At 38.8% G+C, this 19,547-nt stretch overlaps 1 protein-coding gene and 1 long non-coding RNA gene across 2 annotated transcripts; one reads left to right on the plus strand and one right to left on the minus strand.

The window, feature by feature from the left end:
• Positions 1-3,057: 3,057 nt before the first annotated feature.
• ovca2 (OVCA2 serine hydrolase domain containing) lies at positions 3,058-12,186 on the plus strand. The gene is made up of 4 exons (XM_028032078.1): positions 3,058-3,082; positions 3,245-3,432; positions 4,982-8,999; positions 12,000-12,186. The coding sequence occupies exons 2-3, from the start codon at positions 3,279-3,281 to the stop codon at positions 5,503-5,505; spliced, it is 678 nt and encodes a 225-aa protein (XP_027887879.1). The 5' UTR covers positions 3,058-3,082; positions 3,245-3,278; the 3' UTR covers positions 5,506-8,999; positions 12,000-12,186.
• Positions 10,813-16,661, minus strand: LOC114153494 (uncharacterized). Its single transcript, XR_003597333.1, has 2 exons — positions 16,559-16,661; positions 10,813-13,387 (listed from the first exon to the last, which is right to left on the minus strand). It is a non-coding gene; the product is annotated as an uncharacterized LOC114153494 (long non-coding RNA).
• Positions 16,662-19,547: the final 2,886 nt, after the last annotated feature.

Here is a 19,547-nt window from a genome sequence, read left to right on the forward strand (position 1 = left end):
GTTTGTTCTTTTAGTTTGGTTTCCTGCATGATTTGTGGAATCTGACTTCCACTCAACAATAGCTTTCTTCTTGCTTCTCTGGAATAAAGGCCAGATTTGAAGAGTGCACAACTACTTGCAGTCCTGCCAACACATTCCTCCATCTGAGCTGTGCTTCTCCGCAGCCGAGTCGCATCTATGCCAATTCTCAAATTAATGCCTCTTATAAAGGTTATTATTTACTTTTACCTGACTGCATTAAACATGTCTATTGTCCCACCCACATATCTATTAAATATGTAGTCTAGGCAATTTCAGATAGAATACCGTGTACATTCAAAACACAGTATACTTAGGTCTCTACCACATTTTTAGGAAACACAAGTTTAAAGTTGAGGTTGGAACTGCAGTTGTTACATAAAGGAATGAAAGTATACTGAAATAGGGAATCTGTTTGTTTAATGAGGGAGGATCGCCTCTCCCCTTCAACAGTTTTCCTCCTGTGGTATCAGCACTCGGCTCTTCTAGACCAGCACTGCAGAAGAACAACAGCAGCCTTATCCCTCTGGGTTTGAGTGTGTGCGTGCGTGTGTGTGTGAGACAGTGAGGGTGTTTTTCATTCTTCCTAATTATCATGTGCGTCACAGCAAGGCAACACCTGTGCTTCCCCTGCAACAAAGCACATTTAACAAATCTAATTGTCAGAGGAGGTATAAAGGGCCAATCCAAATACGGAAATGCCATCAAGATCAAATAGGACAATCTCTCATCATCATGGATCATGAGAATCAATAGTAGTTGAAAAACACATATTATAAATGAGAAAATGAAGACTCAAGGTCACAACTACTTCAACAATGACAATCACACATAACACACAATATATTTTCTTTTAATTAAATCTAGATTTACACCTATAGCACCCTTCACAATAACTGGCACCTTTAAAAATAATTTCCTCCTTTATTACAGGAGCTATATGACACTGGAATCAGTAGTCCTTATGTGGATACAAAATATTTCAAATTAAGATTTTTTGTGTGCATGCATTTGTCAGTGACTTTCTTGCTATATTTAGCAACATTTCAGACAAAAAAATTGGTATCTGTCAAAATCATGATCAGCAAGTCAGGCTTTGTAAAGATCAGTAATCAGCGATAGGCCAGAAAATGGCAATTGGTGCACCCCTAGAAATCACTGTAGTCAGTAGGTAACAAGGAATCTTCACAGCTGTCACCCAGAGTGTTTGGAGGACAGAATACAATTTATTACATTTCCAAAACCCAAACAGAGTCTGGAATAACACAATAAATCAATCAGGCCCTACAGCCGACCTCTGGAATCAAACTGTGATCAACAACAACTACCACAGGATGGTAACTGGTAGTAAACTATCCCTGTTTGTTATGGCATTCAATAGGTGAAGGTAGATGCTTGATTTTGTGTGTAAATTCCAATTTTAGCTGTATGGCAGTACAAAAACATTTACACTTAGGCACTTTTCTATGCTACTGTTTATTTTTATGCATTTTCCTTAAGGCAGATTTTCACAAACTGGTATCATTTAAGTCATTACTCACCCGCTTTGTAAGTGCAAAATGCGTCTGACACAGCTTTCATACTCACCCATTGAGACTTTGTGCCCCTCATTCTTCCTCTGGCGGCGAAATACTTGGGCTTTACCTTTGATTTCTCTGCAAATAACCTTACAGACTCATTGGAGAAGATTCTTGTCCAATGACAAGAAACTTCTTTGCCTCAGTGTTGATTTTTGAGGGGAAACATGTCTGTGGTAAGACTTGAGTTCCACCAACACCGTTTGTTTGTCGAAGAGTTGCTCTACTTCTTCTTCTTTTTTTATGCCGGTTGATAAGCAACTTAGAACTTACTGATGTGCAATACCGCCATCTACTGGAATGGAGTGTGGATCGGGACGCTACATGTTGTCCCACAAAAAACAAAAAAAACAAAAATAAATAAATAAAACTTATATCCTTTCTATCAATTTAGTTTTCTTGAGGTAATTTATTAAATAACAAACATAGTCAGAAGTAGAAATTTTGTCCAAAATATCTTGTATATTTAACTGTAATTTATTTTCTTGTAATTGACATACTAATTCCCTTCTCTCAACAGAATATTTAGAACAGAACAACAAAACATGTTTTACTGTCTTTTCTTGAAGACAAAAATCACAATTTCCTGTTGGATGTTTTCCCATTTTAATTAATGTACAATTTAACCCTTTATGACCAAACCGTAATCTGGACATTATGGTTTCCTCTTTTCTGTTTCGTCCTGTTCTCCTCATTGCACCAACTTTTCTTTGAATGCTGTAAAGCCACCTACCAGTTCTATCTTTTTCCCACTGCTTCTGCCATCTTTCCTTAACCTTTTGTTTAATAATAGATTTGATTTCTTCTTTACTGAATGGTAGCAATATATCAATATAACTATTTTTTGTTTGATCTACTTCTGCATGTGGGCGCAGCCGGTTATGTCAATTAGAGCCCACACGTTGGCTAAACGCTGGTTGAATTTAAGATAACTTTTAAATAATATGCAAATTATTACCAAATTATTCGGTCAAAAATCTTTGGCAATACGGGCTGCACAGTGGCGCAGTTGGTAGCACTGTTGCCTTGCAGCAAGAAGGTCCTGGGTTCGATTCCCGGCCGGGGTCTTTCTGCATGGAGAAAGACCGGTTGCATGTTCTCCCTGTGCATGCGTGGGTTCTCTCCGGGTACTCCGGCTTCCTCCCACAGTCCAAAAACATGACTGTCAGGTCAATTGGTTTCTCTAAATTCTCCCTAGGTGTGAGTGTGTGTGTGCATGGTTGTTTGTCCTGTATGTCTCTGTGTTGCCCTGCGACAGACTGGCGACCTGTCCAGGGTGTACCCCGCCTCTCGCCCGGAACGTAGCTGGAGATGGGCACCAGCAACCCTCCCGACCCCATTAGGGACAAGGGTGAACAGAAAATGGATGGATGGATGGATCTTTGGCAATACAGTACGTGTTTTCAAGAATACAGGCTGGGGGAAAAAAAGATATTTTACTCTGAAAATTCCAAACGGAAGCACTTGCTGTTTCCGGTTGATGTCCTGTAAGTTTCAGTTCCCCGTAGTTCCTAAGTTTTATTAAATTCAGGAATTTAAGTACTGCTTCGTTGCTTTTGTTTATTATTCTGTGCATTAAATTGACCAGTTACGGTTGCGCCTGTAATTTGTAATTGTTAAGTGTTGGGTTAATATCCCTCCGCGGATAGGAGAGCCGAAACCAAGGTGCAGAAGCGGCTTTTCATGGCTCCTCTCCGGGTCCTGTGCATTCACGGTTACCGTCAGAACGGGAGCTCGTTCCGGGAGAAAACCGGGGCTCTGCGGAAGCTGCTGAAGAAGCAGCTGGAGCTGGTTTACATCACCGCACCGCTCACCGTGCGGACAGCTGCTACAGAAGGTGGGTCATTTTTAAAGGAAACATTACAGAACAAGAAACTCAACATGCCAACTGAACCACTCTATTCCAAATACTTCTCGTTTTGTTACGTTACAACCACAAACTTCACTCTATTTTCTTGCGATTTTATGTGACAGACCAACACACAGTATGTGATATATGGAAGCTGAATGAAAATAAGCTAAATGAAACCAAAACAGAACTTTTTGGCCCATATTCAGGTTCTTATGGCAGAGAGGAATCCTACGCACTGCAGAAAACTAACGCTGCAACATTACCGTGAACTCACCATACCCACAGTAAACCATGATGGAGGCAGCATCTGTTTTTATCATCAGTGAAAGTTGTTAAAAATATGGACAGAGGTTCACTTTACTGTAGGAAAGAAACCCTAAACATGCAGCCAAAGCTACAATAGAATGATTGAGCACAAGGAAGTCCAAACTTTTCTCACCTCAGGCCAAAACTGCTTAAACATTCGATATTTTAATAAAGTAAAGTACAAAAAACTACTCAGACACTTGGCTTAATAAAAGAAAAGTGTATGGTTTCCTAACATTGTGAGTCAAATATTTTTCACATTATTGATGTAGAAAGTGTTTTGACTTTATTTGCAGCAATAAAAACAAGAGCGTTCTTCGAAAATCTGTCCTGTATTTATCAGTTTAATTTGTCCCTTGATGTTTGTGGTAATAAAACCTATAAAGTTAAACTGGAAGTGAAATAAAAAAGAATACTTTGTCTTGTACCTAACATTTTCCATCTAGAAATATCTACATTTTCCATTGATAATTTGTCCTAAAGAATAACAAACAGTCCCTTCGCTTCTTTTAAAGATGTTAATTTAACCCTCTCTCCCACGTCAAATAGGAGCCAAACAACTTTTCCATGTGTAAAAATGGGTCAGTCAAATCCAACTGAGAATCTGTTGAATGCTCACAGAAGATTTCCATCCACTTCAACTGAGCTTGAGTTATTTTGCAAAAAGAGGGGGCAAAGATTTACTTCTCCAGAGGAGGAAAGCTGGTAGATATACCCCAAAAGACTTGTAGCTGCTGCAGAGAACGTTTGAATTGGGCTGAATAAAAAAACATGTCACACATAACATTTTCAATATGTAATGGATTATTTTGTGTTGATCTGTCACATAAAATAGCCAAAGTGGTACGTGCATTTGTAAAATGTTGTCTCCACTCAACACTATTATGTGGCTATCAGTGTAAGGCAAAAATATGTCAGTTATCAAATAGTTTGGAAATTAAGTAAAGATGTGAAATAAATTTAAATAAAATGTTTGTTTTTTTCTTAAATGCAGCAAAGCATATTAATATAATACATAAAAAAATTTAGTTGCAAATAAAGTAGTTGTAGCACTACTGATACACGTTTGTTTTCGTACAGAAGTCAAAGCTTTAAAATTAATACATTTTTAAAGATGTTTTCTTGCTTCTTTACTATAAATCAAAGAAAACTGTCTCATTATTTATTACTTTTCTGTGGACTGTTACAGTAATGTGAATTTCTTCTTTTTCTTTTCTTTTTTTTTAAGAGGTTTCTAACGTGGAGAATAATTCAGTTCCAACAGCAGGGGGCGACGAAGAGCCCAGGGGCTGGTGGTTTTCTGACATTCAGGCTCGGAGCTTCAGCGCTCAGCAGCAATGTGAGAAAAGCTCGGGCCTCGACGACAGCATATCGGCAGTGAGAGAAGCCGTGAAGACCCAGGGCCCGTTTGATGGCGTCCTGGGATTCAGTCAGGGAGCAGCTTTTGTTGCCATGCTGTGTTCACTCCAGGAGCAAAAACTGGAGCTGGAATTCAACTTCCGCTTTGCCATCCTTGTTGCCGGTTTTCGCAGTGCTTGTGAGGAGCATCAGAAGTTTTACGAGGTGCCGCTCCAAATTCCGTCTCTGCACGTGTTCGGACTGGAGGACAGGGTCATTCCTGACAGCATGAGCAGGGATCTTCTCCCTTGCTTCCAGGACCCTCAGGTCCTCATACATCCTGGAGGCCATTTTGTTCCTGCTGCAGCTGCTCACAGGCAAATGTATCAGGACTTTCTGAAGAGGTTCCAGTAAGACAACATAATCACTGATTTTCTGTCAGATGCTGCAACAGAATAAAAACTGAATCACTGGTAGAACTAGGTCCAGACACAGATTGGATCTGGATCTGGACCTTTTTACATTCTTTTGTCTTATAAATCTAAAAGAATAAGATCAGCTGTCAGGTGTAACCTCAATGTAAACTTGCTCAGGGAAAATCTAATGTAAAGAGCAATAAAAAAGATTATTTAAGATTATTAAGGTCTGCTTGTGTGAGGATTTTCAATCGTTTCTATTAATATAAATACATGCATACCTAAAGTATTTGAAATTAAATTAAAATGGTGTTTAAATGTATGGGAACTTTAAGGTATTCAACTGTATTTCTGTAGTTTGTGGTAAAAAGATTAATATGATGACACATAATTATAAAAAATACTCAACAAAAGCTAAACAAAAAAGTATCCTTCACTAATTAACCTGAACACTAGTAAATGATGAACATAGTGGAGGTAATATCATGCTGTGGGAATGCTTTGCATCAGCAGGAAGCTGGTCAAAGTTGGTGAGAAACTGGATGGAGATAAATCTAGTTGTTACAAGATGTTGAAGACTTGACTGGGTCAGAGACTCACCATCCGATGAAACATAATTTAAAGCAGAGAAAGTCTGGCAAGATTTGAAAACACTCTCCATCAAATTGATCTGTCTTGTAAATGACAGGTAAAAATTAATAGTCTGAACATTTTTTCTAAAGCATTTTGGTTTTTCTATATATTGATGGTTTCAAAGTTATTTTTTTAATTTATTTTTACATTTCAAGGATTATTTTAGGGATTATTGTGGAATTGACTAAAAAACAATAATCCCTAAAATGATCCGTTTCAAACATCCACTCAGCCTTTTCAGCAGCAGAGTTACTCTGGAATCATAAGTGGGTTTTTTTTTCCTTTAAGCTTTTAGTCACATCTTCTCTTGTTTATAAAAACCACATGACACCCCCTGAATTTTTTATTTTATTTATTTTTTGCTAACAGTTGCAGCACAATTGTTGAAAAGTGCTGACGGATCTTTATCACAACCAAAGTCGAAACCCTGGTTTATTAGGTTTGACTCTGCACAGCCTGACTTTGGCACACATCCTGAGAATTACAGGAATGATTCTGTGACTTTAGTTGATGAATGAAGAGCTTACACACACACACAGACAGGTTTGTGGAGAGGCAGAAACTACACAGGGTTCAAGTACGTGTTGTTCTTTTGTAGCTGAAGCATGTGCACGTCAGGCTCCTCTCTTTCAATTGTTTCCAGATGTGTGCTTTCTCTGTCTCCCTCCTCTCGACCTCGCTCTCCTTTTCTTTCATCTCATCTCAGATTCTTCCTCAGCATCATTCTCTGTCTTGTTCCGTACACATTTAACTGAAGCATACGTTTCCTACATTTCTAACACGAGCTCCGGTTTGTCGTCAGGTTTCTTCATTATGTCCCACCAGATGTCTTCTCAGAATGAGTTCTTATTTACAGCAGGTGGCATTCTCAAAAATCTCCATAAAACGAGGAAGCCACAAGCTTGATTGTTGTATGGCACACTCTGTTTATAGTTGTCAACAAATGTGAAAGGTTCTGTCTGAGACGAGACAAAAGTTTAGATTAGTGATGTGATTTTGCTTATTGCTTTTGACGGATTTACAACTATGATTGTTAAAAACTCATTATGCACCAGAACTGAAATCCTGTGTACTTCTTAGTGATAATTCTGGTTGTTTTAAACACCTTGTCCAGCCAAGAAATTGATAATCATGAGTGACAACTTAATCTAGATCTTTGTAAGGTGTTGAATTGTTTCTTTAGTGGCAGATCTTTGTGTTGAGAGATGATTAGGAATGCCTCTTTTTTGCCTTCTGTTCCATCTCAGATTGTAAAAAATGTTAAACTCAAAACCTGTTTGATTAAACTCCTCAAACACTAATAAACTCCTCATAAATATTAGATCTTTACTCAGTGCAGATCTATTGTCACAAAACGTACCTTTAATCTGTAGTCGTCCAGTAGAATTTGAGAAGTAGTTTGGGGTTGTTTTTGCTTCTCTTTCTTTCATCAATAATTAGTTTAATTATTCAGTCAGTGATTATTGAAGATTCAGCAATTCATCCTTGGTTTTATCTTAGGAAATAAAGGGTAAGAATTCATCATCCAGATGGGTTGAAAAACTATAAAACATTTTTTTAAAAGCTTGTGAGACTGATTTGTGATCAACTGTGTTTATGATACACAGCTATAAACCTAAATTGCTCTGTTAACATAAAATTCCACCATAAATGCTCCACATTAGCTCTTGTCTTTCACAAACCTGCAGTGACTCACTTAACTTTTCATTGGGTTTTTTTTGTTTGTTTTGTTTATTTTTGCATTTAATTTGCTGTGCACATCTGGGGGGTTTTCAGCTTTTCAGCCACTCATATTCACTCTCTCCAGAGTTCCCTTGTGGCCCTTGTGTCCCTCCAAGACCTTATAAGACACATGCACACACACTCGTACACATGGTTTTGATAACAAGTGGAGTGCAATGGAGAGAGTGAGTGAGGGAAGGGGAAACAGTAAAAGAAAAACACAGAGGGTCACCATTGCCAGTAAGTTTTACAACAGAGCCGTGACTCTCTTCTCAGGAATCCGTTCCTCCTGTTGCACAACAGACGGGAAATAATGGAATGAGACAGAGACGGATGAGGGTGGAGTTACCCAGCCTCTCTCTTCCACTCTCTGCAGCTGAAACAGGGGAGAGCGAGGACACGCTTTAAGTTTTCTCCACCACCAAGCTATCACTTTTTCCCCCATTCTTCAGCCTCGGGGGAGTTGAAGCAGGGAGCCAGAGGGGTGTGTCGGGGCACAGATGGGCTCTATTTTGATTTTGGAGCGTTTGTTGTTATGGGAGATGGAAGAGAGGGGAGGGGCGATTTGGAGGCGTGCGTGTCTATAAAAGAGTTGAACTTAAACTCCAAAGAGCCTGGTCATCCCACGGGCCAGGACACGGAGATGAGACCAAAGCTGACCATTCTACCTGGGATAAAACCTTTGATCCATTCAGCTGAGGACTTTATTTTTTAATCTACTGGCCAAACAACTTTTGGATTTAAATTCATTTTTTAATCTGCTCATCTGTATTATTGTCCTTTACCATTACAACAATCAGCAAGAGGATGCTGATCATTGTAAAGCTTTTAGTTTAAGTGACTACTTACCCACTTGAATTTGTGCGCTGCTGCAGAGGATGAGACATTGCAGAGCTAGGGCCTGTGTCCAGTCTTAACATGGGATTAAAACCATGCCTCTTTATTTTCTGTCTGTTTCTGTGGGTGACTGGGCTTCGCTGTGAACAGGCCTGCCTGCCTGCCTGCACAGTTTACCGCAGAAGAGGAAAAGATGCCTCACACTGTGAGGTCGTGCTGGAAGGATCTGCCGTGTGTCTGGCACATGTGGCGCGCGCTGACAAATAAAGAGCAGGAACAGATGGGAGCCTATTTAAAGATGTCAGTTGAATTTCTATTAAAAGAAAAGAAACAGCAGCATTAGTCAACTGATATAAATTATTGGCATGAAATTGGTTTAGAAATCAACATTGTATGATACATACAGAGTATTTGTGCGTGTGTGTGGATGTGGGTGGGTGACTGCTTGTGTTTTTCCCTTCTGTACTGGTGAACGTTGGTCTTCTTATAGTTCTCACATAGTTTTGGTTTTCCTCTGTGGTTTTCTTGTTTTTGTGGACGCTGAACTTTCCTTTACTTTAGTCCATTCTCTTTATCTCACATGTTGACAGTTTCAGAGGTTTATGTTAGATACCTGCAGCCACATAAATGATAGATGTTTGAATTTTTGCATGTTTTTCTGCATTTATTGAATACCTATAAATTCCTACAGGCTTGACCTTCTTTATTTAAAGGAGCTCTGATTCCCCAATTCTCAAGCAAGAGCATTTAGGTCTCACAACTAAATTCTCCTGGATTAAAACAGAGGAGACTACACTTCACTTGAAGTATATTCTATGATTGCCTCTATTCCTATTTTTAACTTTTATCTGCTTTTTTTAAATAAAGTAACATTGACAGAGATAATACCCTGGAAAAACTGCATATAACAGTTAAAAGTGGACCTGATCTCCTGGTGTCGTTCATCACTCAGTGTGAGTGTTTCTGTCCCTTTAACACATGCAATCGTTCCTTTGGGTTTGTGTTGATTTGGCGCCAAAAGGGGGAGATGAGGTGAATTCAGGACATGGATTAGGTCGTTCCCATGTCTGGTGTAGAAAATCCTTTGCAGTCATTTGTGTGCTTGCCTCCTCAGTTGGACTTGTTTTCGAACATGGTCAGGGTCCTTGGCATGGATAGCTGTGGTTTGGCTGTCCTGCTGGTGCGTGACTGACAATACCAGGGTAAATATTAGTCATCGTGACTGCAGGCAGTGGTGGAAACAAGTAAGGCATGCTTTGGCTCATGCTAAACACAAAAATATGAGTGCAATTGTGGTTGGTTTCAGACAGTTGTGAGGAGATAAGAGAGGTGAGAAACTTTCCTTCCACTTGCATGGCTCGGTGTTATTTGTAGATAAATCAATGGTGGATTTTTGACCTGAGCAATATGGCTGTCTGCCCATGGTGGTACAGTGTGGGATGCTGTAATACGTGAAACCGTTTTCAGTTCCTCGTTTTGATGTCTGGTAATGAGAATGGGTTTTCCCCCATGAAATGTGCACAGTGTTAGGAATCATTGCCCTCCTGGGTTGGATTTAGTATCTAATTTGCAGCTTTTGATTCAATGCCTTAGTGGTTTTTGATTTAGGTAATATATAGCAAATGCTAAAAAAAATTAAAAAAAAAAGAAAGTGAACATATTTTTGTTGATTGTTCACTTTGCCATTTAAGGGAGTGATTCCTCCTCTGTGTTTTGCAAAGTGTAACCACTGTTTGACTTTATGGCTATAGATTTCAGATTGATATTGATAATGCCAATTGGTAATACCAATGAAGATACCTCAACTCTCTAAAAAAAGAGAGATTTAAGCTGAAAGATTTGTTTTTAAGGACAATCAGATCTAGTTTAAAATCTGAAACATTTCAACCTGAAAGTTTGTTCAACGGTGAACAGCCATATGGAGGGCAGCACTGGGTTTATGAGATAACAAGGACCAGCAGGTAAGTAATTTGTTTGGTTGGTTTTTAGAAGGATTGCCCTGGAACTAAATACTTCTTTGCCCTGAACAGTAAGAGTTTATGTGCTGTTGTTCACTGATCAGCACATGAGCTTTTACAGTGCAGGGGGCCGAGGACAAACGACAAATCCAAACTTCTGATCATCAGTTTTTATTTACTTTACAGCACCTCAGAAAATCAGTGCACATTAAATATGTTGGTTTAAGTAAAAAGACAGTGAATATGGTCAAATTAAAATACATATGTGAAAGACTATATCATATTATTATTATAATAACCTATCATACCCAGAGGATTGATTGATTCAATAATCCATCTCATAATTTAGATGGTTCTCTACATTTGTATTGGGAATGGGTGAGAAGGATGGTTAATGGTAACCTGGTGCATTTTACCATTAACCTGAGATTGTTAAATATTTGGTATTCATTAATCTTTGATAACCATGTACTGCTGACCTTTAAAGAAAGTAAGTGTATTTACTTTTTAAAAATTCTTTGGATGAATTGATGAATTAATCCAAAGAAATATTTGGATGAATTCATACTTATAAGTTATATATTTACTGTAGAAGTGGTCTAAAAATAAAATCAACTGGTTCAATGTAAAAATGGTGACTTTTTGGTAACTGGCGGATTTCAATCTAAATCTCTCATGATTTAAAAATATCCTGTGGTCATTTTAATTATTTAGCATTCTTTTTTATTAATTAGATAACTTTGGAGACAATCCATTGACATTTTATCTCCTATCTGTTAAACAATAATTGCTTTGAAAAACATTTTTTGAAAAACAAAAGCATTGATAATGTCATGACATTTTATAGATAGATAGATAGATAGATAGATAGATAGATAGATAGATAGATAGATAGATAGATAGATAGATAGATAGATAGATAGATAGATAGATAGATAGATAGATAGATAGATAGATAGATAGATAGATAGATATTTTGTATGAAGGTGCATAAACATCTCTTTCTACATCCCAAAGAGAGATCATATCTTGTCTTATCTGTCACAGAAGTCATGTATTCTAGTAAATCAGACTCAAAATGAATTCAAAAGACCTTCATAAATTTATTTTTAAGATGTTTAATTGAATAAATTACATCTCAGAACACTGACATAATCTGCCCGCCAGAGGGCAGGCTAACTCTGGATATTGCAGCGTTTGAGTGCTTGGATCTATTTTATTTCTGAGTATATGTGTTTGTTGCATGCTGATACCAAGTATATATGTTTCTGTGTGTGCATTTCTATACGTATGTGTTATTCCACCGGTGTAGCAGCCAGAATGTTCTTGAATCTGCCTGCAGATATCAGAGCTGATGCCCAAAGGGGATTCCTGGCTTTGCTGCTCTGAAGTAGAGCCGCTCTGGTCTGGTAAACAGAGAGCAGAACAGGTGCTGGAGCCAGCTGACTCATCTGTGCAGCACATACTGGTTGCATTGATCACTGTACTGTAATGAATAAACAACATGCTATACATAATAAAGAAAAAGTTAAAAAGGAGCAAAGTGTGTGCACATGTGTCCTAAATGACTGAAGGTACAAAGAAATGCTCTGGATTTTGAATAATAATGAAAAAGTGAAGATTAATTTTGTAGGTGAAAATTCTGTGAAACATAAAAACTTTTTTGTTGTTATTATCCCTGCTGGTTTAAATGTAGGCCTGACTTTGGATTTTATCTTATTCTTCAATAATCAATACGTAGCGCATCCAAAGGCTCATTTCATCAAAGCTGGACCATCTAAGTCAAATTCCTTTTAATGAAACTTGACATGAGAAAATTAATTCATGCTTGACTGCACAACTACTGTACATAGGATTAGTATAATGTTCTACAAAATAAAACTATTGATAAACTGATTAATAAAATAAACTTAAACCCTTTCCAATTGTTTCCTCTTAAATAATTGATTCCATCTGTTGGAGCATATGATAGAAATTCAAACTATTTATTATTAATAATTCCTGATTGTGTATGTATTTAGATAGATAGATAGATAGATAGATAGATAGATAGATAGATAGATAGATAGATAGATAGATAGATAGATAGATAGATAACATTGCTATTTAAAAAGAATTTTCAATGTTTTTCTTTAACAAACACATAAAACTTATTGACCTCAAATTTTCTGCTCCTGATGACATCTGCCCCTAACGACCATGGCTGTAGACTGTTACCATGGTGCTGTTGCTAGAGTAACAATCTAAAGCCACGGTCACCATGGAGACAGCCGGGTTGAGGTGGAGCTGGAGTTGGCATGGTAACTGGAAACTGCAACGTCTCATTGGTTTTAGTGTGAACGTTACGCACTTGCAGGGTGCAGGACTCCCCCAATGCAAGCCCACACAGGTTTCCTCTCTTAGCAGGAGGGAAAAAACAGACACAGCGGGAGAGAAGGAAAGAGAGAGAGAGAGAAAAAGAGAGACGGAGCGAGATCACTGACTCACACGTTGACACTCTGCTATCAGGTCGGCCATTTTAAAAGCACTGCGCACTGTCACTGGGCTGTTTTCCACATCTACACTCCCCTCGCAGAGGTGTCTGATGAATCGCCAGGCTTCAGTAGCCATGACTGTAGACTGTTACTGTACTGTGACACTGTATAAGCAGTAAGCAGTCTAAAGCCAAGGTGCTGATGCGCTGGCAGGATGAGGAAAAGAAGGGAGCAAAGTCCTCTTCCATGTGGAAATCTGCAGCAACAAGCAGAGAGAGAGAGAAAAAGAAAGATTTACTATCGGTAAAATAAAACTACTTACCAAGAAAGGAGACAGTTGAAATCTAATCAGACAGGGAGGGAAGTAGCGGATAAAAAAAATAAAAATATAATACTTTTTTTTGGAATCTTCTGTTTGCTTAAGGTTTAAGCACCAGTTGAAACATTATTATTTAAATGCAGTAAGTTAATTTAGAATTTAGCAAGTTCATTTTTAAGTTATGAAATAGTTTACAGAGATTGCTACAAAGTTATTCACTTAATGCAAGAGGGCAGATTTCCTGTTCAGATGAATGCATCTGAATGTAACTCTATCTATATGACTGAGCTGATATGATGTGTATTTTTGTAGATTAATATTTCTATATAAAATTATATCAATTTAAAACTGTGTTGTAAAATTCCTTGAGTTTACATTTGTTGTGAATTGGCAGTATTTAACTAGTACTGAATTCAGTTCTATTACATTTTGATATTCCTAAATGTTTTCTGTCACAGCTTTAGATGTTTGAGAATATATTTAATTATGTAAGTCAAGAGACCAAATTGCAATTTCAGTTTGCAATAAATATCTGTCTTGCTTCCTCTTTTTTCTGAAAAACTTTTTAAAATGTTCAAGTTTCCTTTTTTCAGACTAACTTTTGGCAAGGCTGCCCTGAGGCATCACCCACCCCCAGTTTTCCTGTCCCTGACCCAGTTAGTGCTTAAATGTGTCCATGTGATGGAGATATTCTGAGAAACAGAGAAGCATTCAATAATGACTGAACTAGGTTTGACCATCATGGTCTTATGAAGACCAATCGGCCCCCACTGCTACAGCTATGCTGTCTTATGAAGACCATGATGGTCCTGCCAAACCTGTTAACAGTTTTTAGCTAGCTGGGTAGAAAACCTTTGAATTAAAATTATAATTTAAGGGTTTTTATAACACATTGAAAAGGCCAGAAAAGAATGAAAACTATAAAATGTTGTTTAGGTATTGCTCACATCTTTCTAAACATGGAAATAATGGAGACAAATTGAGGAAAACGTATTTATCTAGACTACATTCCCTTTTTTATCCATCCTTCCCAATTTGCTTCCCCCCTTTCTCACATCATTCTTTTTTATTTTTCTTTCCTCCCTTCCTTTTGTGTCATCCTTTCATTCTGTCTTCTATAATATATCTCCATTTTTCTTTTTCACCTTTTTATCCACTTTCTTTCTTCCAGACTTCCATCATTACCTTCTTCCTCCAGTTTTTTGCAGGCTGTGTGTTCATGTTTAACTTAACTTGAATAATCTCCATAATTACATTGAAAACTACATTCAATTTTAGAAAAGTATAATTTTTCTCCCCATCCATTCTGCTTCAAAAATAATTTTGAAAACCATCAGCAGTCACATGGTTAAGCTAAACTCAAACTCACTCATCAGGCCTAATGTTTTATCCATTTCCTGCAAATTATCTACAGACTCTTCAAAGGTTCACAGTTGTTTTCGTTTCAGCACCAAAGCCTGGACAGCGACAAAGCCGAGCGTCACATCGGTGCTGTCCAAGGTGCTGAATTAGCCGCCCCAGCAACTGAAAGGGGGTAAATTTTAGTCCTGTTTGCCCTCACTGCTGCAGCTATGCTGTGACCTTTAACCTGAGATTACAATTAGTCTGAAGGCACTTTCACCTCATCGCATATGTAACCTCACATCTGTCACAACCACGTCTAATTCCCTAATAGACGGTGCTGAAGTAACGACTGCCGTCACGTGGTCGAAAGCCCCCGAGGGGTTCGCGCGTCGCGTGTGACGACACCTCACCGGCGCACCAATCGGCTCTCGCTTCATTCTGCCGCGTCTTATCAGAGCGCGTGGGCAGTGACTAGGTCTAGCTCGGTTTCCATGGCGCTGGGGAGAAACCGCGAGGAGATGCGCGTGCTTACATGAGGAAGGGCGCGAATGCTGGACTCCGAGTGCGTTGTTGGGCATCACCGGTCGTAAATCTACACGTCACCGGTTCGGTTCGGTTCGCTCTAGAAATGGCATGATAAATGTTAAAAACGCTGTTTATTCCTCAATATTGAACAACACGTGCCCTATTTCTTTTGTTATAATTTAATTTAAAAATGTTACGAAGCAGTTTTATGATTTTTCTTTCTCAACACTTTACTACCGCCACGACCAAAGTCAGAGCTACTGTATGCATTAACAAAGACTTGTGAATGAACAAGGGGGTTTCATTGACTCGTACCACCCACTCCCACCCTCGTGCTGTAAATGCACTGCCAGCCGCGCGCACATCTCCCAGAAGATCACACTGCGGTGCGCGCGTGCGTGCGTGAGCGGGCGGGCGAGCGAGCACAATGCCTTTAAAAGGGTTATAGTAGGTGACTGCGTATCATCTGCAAAGTGCGCAAGAATGACGCAGGAATGACTTCACCAGTTGACGACGTCACAAAATTAGATCTCAGAGAAAGAAAAAAAAAGATGAAGGAAACGCCGACCGGAAGTGCACAAGGGGGGGTTGGGGGAGAGAGTTGAGGAGAAAAGGGGATGAGAGAGAGAGAGAGAGAGCAGTTTAGCGCGCCACCGGAAGAAAGGGATGGAAATAATGTCATCACTATCACCGGAAACCTCCCGGTGCCTCAAGAGATTTTAAAGGAGTCGCTCATCCGCCCAACCCACCAACCCACCCCACTCACTTTCTGAGCACATCTCTGTACACTACACTGTGACATTTCCACATCTTTCCATCCTGATAAAGCTAAAGTAGTAATTAGACACATCAATTAACCAGCGTCCATATATATATATATATATATATATATATATATATATATATACATACATATATATATGTATATATGTATACCCAACTATATATATATATATATATATATATATATATAGTTGGGTGGTTTAAAGAAATAAAAGAGACAGCAGACATTTTTTGCCCCTAGTTTCCATTTCCATCAGAGATAATCTACTTCAGGTGTGGGAGAGAAAATGACTCACACTGCACCAACTTCCAACCAGCGGCTCTCCACGAGAAAACTAGTTTAAGCATCTTTTACTTTAAAAAAAGGAAAATCCTTAAACGCTTCATTTTTAGATGTATTAATTACACTAAGTTTTACGTACATTTTCCTCCCGAGTAAATAGGACTTGAACTTACCTCAGTTAAAGTTTCCTGACTGGCCGCGCTTTGCATAGAAACATCTCTCCCTCTCCGGTCTCTTCATCCCCGCCAAACTGCCGTCCGTCTTCTCCAAAGTCGCTCTCCCAATACAGACCGGGCTCTCCCATCAAACCGTAGGCTTTTTATAGAGATCCCGTAGTATCTAGTAGAGGAGGGGGGTGGGGGCGTAGGAGGGAGGAGGAGCGGAGGGAGGTGGAAGAGGAGGGAGGGAGGCTCATTCAAAGATTCACCTACACATGTACGTGCGTATCCCACGTCACTGAAACGGAGTGCAGCTATTTATAAAGCGGAGGAAAAGTATAGCTCGAATCACTGTGCAGGACTTAAAAAAGGATATTTAAAATAGTATGTTTTGTTGCGTTCTAGAGGGTGAAATTTTACACAATAAAGTTTTGTTGTTGTATTTTAAGGAAGGAGTATGAAATCCATCCCTGTCTGAAGGCAGGTCAGGGATAACGTCAGACCCAATCAGCTGATCAGAATAAGATCCCAGAAGCACTTGCAGCTTGTGAGTGTGTAGGTTTTGCAAAAGCTTGTAAAATATACATTTGCAATCTTGCGTTTCGGGGTCAAAACATCAGATTTAGGGGAAAACGATCATCCCTCTTCTCAATTATCATTTGAGAGACGATGAGTGTGAAAGATGTCAGCTGACACCTGTAGTCGGATTAAAACGTGGCCAGCAGTTTGAGCGATTAGTGGATCGTGATGTTCAGACGAGGTGATGCATCACTGCAGCTGCCTGCATTAAAACGGCAGAAATATTGAATGCAGCGCACGTTTTTCCCTCTCTTTTTTTGCACCGTATTGTGATTTTAAAGCTAAAACGCTACCAAATAGATCAAAGAACGATCGCATCTTAGTACGGAACCAAAAAAAAAGAGGTTTAAAAGGAGTCGTGCGTAACTGCGCCCCAGAACAAGGTTGTATTCAAGTCACATATTTGGGGGGAGATTTTTAGGGAGATCCTCGTGCGTAAAAGAAGTGTGTCAGACTTACGTAGGCGGGCGGATCTAGAGGCTCCTATAATTTACACGCACTTTGGATACAAATCTCAGGAGGACATAAAAGAAATGTTTCGTGGAGTTGAGAGAAAGAAAGAGAAAAAAGGAATCACGTCACGCAAGTAGTTGAGAGAAAAGTTAAGAGCCACACACGCCTCCAACCTGGAGCAGGTGTAGGTGATAACCTGTCCCCGTCCGGCGCCACTCACCTCCACCTCCGCCGCCGCCACCGCCACCGCACGCCTCCTTTAAAATAAAAGATTTATTAGCTTAAATTGGTTAGGAATTTTAAATTAAGAGGTTCTGAAGTGATCTTTTAGTTGTAAACTTCAGTTCAGGACAAAATTATGCAATTTTAAAATAATCAATTTGTCTACAGAAAACTTTGTATTCGCTAAGCGCTGCCTTATAAAGTTTTGATAAATCTTTAACTGCTCATCAGGCGCAACCAAGGACAGGCCTGGAAATGTGCAAGTTGTGCACACACTACGAAAACCTTTCATAACTTTGAAATTACATAAAAGTATTCATGCTGCTTGAACTTAAACACATTTTGTCGCATTGCAGCCAAATATGTCAATGTATTTTTACTGGGATTTTCTGTTATAGCCCATACAATGTATCCTTTATAAATGGAATATGGACAGGTTTGTCAGCGAGAGCTTCACTCAGAAAGCATCCAACAGGCTCATTACGCTGGAGGAGCTGCAGAGAGCCACAGCTCAGGTGGAAGATTATGCTGGCAGTACAGCTCCTAGTTGCGCAATTATGTGTTTAAGAATGAAGGTCAATAGGAAACCCATTGTTTCTACTACAATATTCATTAAAGGTTTACAACAAAGACTGTAGGAGATAAGCACATCCCAAAGAAGGTGTTGTGACGTAATGTAATCTAATTTATGCTTTGAAGCAAAATAAAAATGTCTACTGAACAAAAAAATATATATTACTGCACATCACCCTGAATCCACCATCATCATAATGACACATGATGGTACCAGGATCATGCTGAGGGATGTTATCTTTAAGAAAGTCACAGCCAAAGTCTAAACCTGAATCCTACTGAGAACTGGTGGCAAGATTCGAAAAATTGTGATATTTGTCCAATTTTTCTTCATGTTGTGCAAAGTCAGTAGGAAGTATTAAACCTTAAAACATAATTTTAATGACTGATTTGAGAAGGAGACCATCATATTCAATTTAGGTAATCTTTGGCTCATTAGTTAACTGTTAGCTGAAAAACATAAATGTGGAATACCAGCACCGTGACTTTGATGAATATTCAGTCTATTGTCCACACAGTTAGTGTTGTATCTTTTACAAGATATGAAAATCACCAAAGATTCAAATACTACTTATTTGAGCCCAAACCTTCATCCAGCTAGAGACATTTATGTTTCTAAAGGCAAATAATTCACAGCTTCCTATGTAAGTGATTAACATGTAATCTTCTGTGTTTTCCAATGCTTTGAAATAAAGGTCATGTTTCCTGCATGAAGACGTTATCCTGCTCTTGAGCTACAAGAAGATCAGTTTACCTGATTTTCTGTCCGAGTCATTCTTGTGTCAGATGTTTCTTTTCCTAGCCGCTTCTGTTATATTCAATATGAGAATCATCTATCTCCCCCTTTTTCGGTTTCACAAATATAGTAAAAGTGTTAACAATCACAAAAAGAAGACTTTAAAGAACATGTAATAAGTGTAATACATTTCAGTTCAGATCAAATTAGTTCACTTACTGTGGTTTTCATGCTTGACTCATTCCAATGAACCTACAAGGCAAAAGAAATCATAAAGCTTTGTGTGTCTTGTTCATATCCCAGTTTCTTCATTTTTGTGTTGAGTAGCCAATTTATGTCCCGTCACGGCTGCATGCATCTCTGCTGACTGGTCTCACCTGGTCCTTGTCTTCATAATCACCTGCCAAGCAGTTATGAGCCTTTCAGTTTTATTATCTCCCT

This window comes from Xiphophorus couchianus, chromosome 11 (assembly GCF_001444195.1).
Source record: "Xiphophorus couchianus chromosome 11, X_couchianus-1.0, whole genome shotgun sequence".
NCBI classification, from domain to species: domain Eukaryota; kingdom Metazoa; phylum Chordata; class Actinopteri; order Cyprinodontiformes; family Poeciliidae; genus Xiphophorus; species Xiphophorus couchianus.